Here is a 3,153-nt window from a genome sequence, read left to right as displayed (position 1 = left end):
CTAAAGTGCGGGCTGATGTGTCCCCCACTCCACCCCCTCGCCCACTAAGAGCGACCGAGCCTCCGCGCGTGAGCCGTGCGGAGCGCGCACCCGGAGGCCCCCGCTTCCCCGAGCCCGCGGGCTGGCTGCCCCCTCCCACCCCCACCCCCGCACCTCGGCCCCCGGGCGGCGCGCGCGCCCCTGCCCGGCCGCAGCCGCAGCCGCAGCCGCAGGCGCTAAGCACCCGCGATAAACAGGAGGCCGGCACTGGGCGTCCGGGTCCCGGGGCTCGCCGACCGGGGGCAACTCCTCAGCCCCGGCGCGCCGCCCTCTGCTCTGCCCCGAGGGCGCGGGGAGAGCGGAGGGGAGGCGGGCGGGCGGGGATGCAGGGAGGCGCGGCGCGGCGCGGCGAGGCGGTGGGCTGCCGGGGACGCCGCGAGGCGGCGGGGCTGGCGCAGGGGGCGGGCGCCCGGGACGCGCGTTACCTTCGTCTTGCCCCCGCAGTGGCAGCAGACGGTCCACAGGTACTTGAGCGTCCGCCAGAGCAAGATGATGAAGAGGCCCCCGAAGAAAGTCACCATGGAAGAGGCCAGGAAAGCCCACCACATGCGTTGGCCCCGGCTGTCGCAAGGCACCTCCATGGTCACTGGGATGATGAGCGCATCCATCTTGGGCTCGTGGACCGAGGACGAGGAGGAAGAGGAGGAGGAGGAGGAAGAAGAAGAAGAGGAGGAGGAAGAGGAGGAGGAGGACGCGTCTAGGCTGAGATGGTTCGCGTGGATATTGCTACTCATTCTAAGACTGCTGCCTCCGCCGCCGCCGCCGTCGCCGCTGCTGCTGCCGCCGCCGCCGCCGCCACCATTTGCCATAGCTAGCAACGGGCAGCCGGCGCAGGGGCTCGGGGGAGCTCCTCCCGCCGCCAGCGCCACCCCGAACACCCATCAACAGCCATATTGCTGCTGCTGCTGCTGCTGCTACTGCTGCTGCTGCTGCCGCCGCCGCCGCGGAGCGCGGGGAGGGGGGCGGGGAGGCGCCTGGGCTCGGGGCGCTGTGCGCGACCTGGCGGGGTGCGCGGAGATATATACGGCCAGCCGCCGCCGCCCGCCCTCCCGCCGGCCCGCCCGCCCCGGGGGGGGAGGGCGGAGACGCGCAGGCAGCCCCCCCTCCCCGGCCGGCGCCTCGCTCGCCGGGGGCTACGCGGGCCCAGAGCGCCGAGAGCGAGGGGGCGCAGTGGGCCGCCCGCGCCCGAGGTCTGCGCCGCCCCCGGGCCCGCCCCGGCTCTGCGCTCGGGCCGCGGTGCCTGGCTGCCGCGTTGCCGGCTGTGCGCCACGCGTGTGCGCTGTGCCGCGCTGCGCTCCGGCCGGGGTCCCCCTCCCCGCGCGCAGCTAAGGAGCCGCTCTCTGCTGGTTAGGCGGCAACTCGTTGGTGCGGTGTAGTCAGCGCCCTCGGCCCCGGCGGCCCCGCGCCGACCCCCCGCCTCCGGCTGCGCTCGGCTCCTGCTCGCCGCCCAGTGCGCGCCCGGCCGGGTCGCCTCAGGTTGACTGAGCCCGGCCGCGGCTGCCGCTTAGCCCATGCCCCCGGGAGCCCTGCGTCGCGTCGCTCTTCGGCCTCCACGGCCTCGCCTCGGTCTTGCCCGCGAGCCTCCTCCGAGCCTCGGTCCTCGCCGCCGGTGCCTCTCCTGCGCGCGCCCCGCGCTCCCCGCAGCCGCCAGCAGCTGCTGCAACAACTGGAGTGGGCGCCGGCTCAGGCCGCCCGAGGCGGGAGGTGAGGAGGCTCGGGCAACCCGCTCATCTCGGCTCGGGCTGGACAGGGTGCAGGTAGACCCCTCGGCGGCAGCCCGATGCGCGCCGCCGACACCGTTAGAGAGCAAGGTTAGAGGACGCGAGGCCGGGCACGGGACAGGGCTCCTCTGTCCAAGGTGTTGCGCCCCCAGTCAAGCGCCCCGTGGGAGCTGGGAAAATACTGAGGTGCCCGGGGCAGGCCGCTTTCCAAAGGAACCCCGGGTGAGGATGGGGGGGAATATCCAGTTGTCAGGTCGTTACCACAGACCCAACACCCACCCCCATCCTCAGACATGTGAAGTGAAGAGAGCTCTTCATGGGATGCACACCCTAATTCCTTCTTCCTTCCATCCTGGGGTCCCCCGTATCCCGCGCATTGCTGGAGGGTGTACAATGGCCGCTGACAGCAGCAGGTGTTTTGTTCGTTCTTTCTTCCTTTCTTTTCTATTTTTTTTTTTTTTTGGTTCTGTTTTGTTTTGGTTTTTGTTTTCTGACTTTTCCTTATTGAGTGACAGGATGCCTAAGAGAGCAGGCAGAGACAGTCAAGTTCTGGAAGGTGGGCACCTGACCTCAGGAACATGCAGGCTCCAAGGGCAGCCTTGCTTCTCTTTGTTTATCTAGCTGCAGACTGGCCTATGAGAGGAGCAGGGCAGAGAAGACGTGGCCCAAGCTCCGTTCAAGCCCACTTAAATAAGAAAACGCACTTAGGACACTCGCCCTTTCCCCCCTTAAAGAGGAAAAAGGAGTCTGGGTTTATCTAATCACTGCTAGCCTTACACCACCAAGGGATTCCTTCAAATCATACTCTCAGAAAAACCACTCCCTCTGGACATTGTCCTTCCAGGTGCAACCAGCTGGACCACATATCTTGCCAGTACTAATTAAAAGGAAGATGATCACACTCTACCCCCCTTCTCCACAGATTTTTCCCCAAAGTTTCCAGATCATTAGTTTAAGCCTAATTGGAATTCTCAAGTTCCTTTCAGCTCTCCCTGTGCAAGAAAGGATCCTTCTCTGAAAAAGCAGATGCTGTTTCTCCCCAAGTCAGAGCTCAACCTTCCTCCACCACCATAACCACCACCACCAGCATCTCACTCTTGACCCTGGAAGCTTTAAAATGCAGGGAGACAAAGAGATGGCAAAAGAGGCAAAAGAGACCGGATGCTGGAATCTCCTCTTGATTGATCCTGGAAGCATCTGTTGGACTCAGGACACACATCCATTAGAAAAGATTTAAGACCAAAGTCAAAGAGAAAATGGAATGGGATCAGAGTTCTCAAGTAGTTGATATTTGAGGGGCAGTATATACAGGGGAGCTACAGACATTATATTTTAGAAAATGAAACTGCGTGGAACCTCCAGCCAGGTCCTCCCTGTCCAGCAGCCTCTGGAT

At 64.6% G+C, this 3,153-nt stretch overlaps 1 protein-coding gene across 1 annotated transcript; it reads right to left on the bottom strand.

Annotated features, from left to right (window-relative positions):
- Positions 1-215: 215 nt before the first annotated feature.
- LOC132536239 (calcium-activated potassium channel subunit alpha-1-like) lies at positions 216-858 on the bottom strand. Its single transcript, XM_060183807.1, has one exon. The coding sequence runs from the start codon at positions 846-848 to the stop codon at positions 216-218; it is 633 nt and encodes a 210-aa protein (XP_060039790.1). The 5' UTR covers positions 849-858.
- Between the last annotated feature and the right edge of the window lie 2,295 nt (positions 859-3,153).

This window comes from Erinaceus europaeus, unplaced genomic scaffold, assembly GCF_950295315.1.
Source record: "Erinaceus europaeus unplaced genomic scaffold, mEriEur2.1 scaffold_580, whole genome shotgun sequence".
Classification (NCBI taxonomy): domain Eukaryota; kingdom Metazoa; phylum Chordata; class Mammalia; order Eulipotyphla; family Erinaceidae; genus Erinaceus; species Erinaceus europaeus.
The sequence above is the reverse complement of the archived record's forward strand: the minus strand, read 5'-3'. Positions and strand labels throughout refer to the sequence as shown.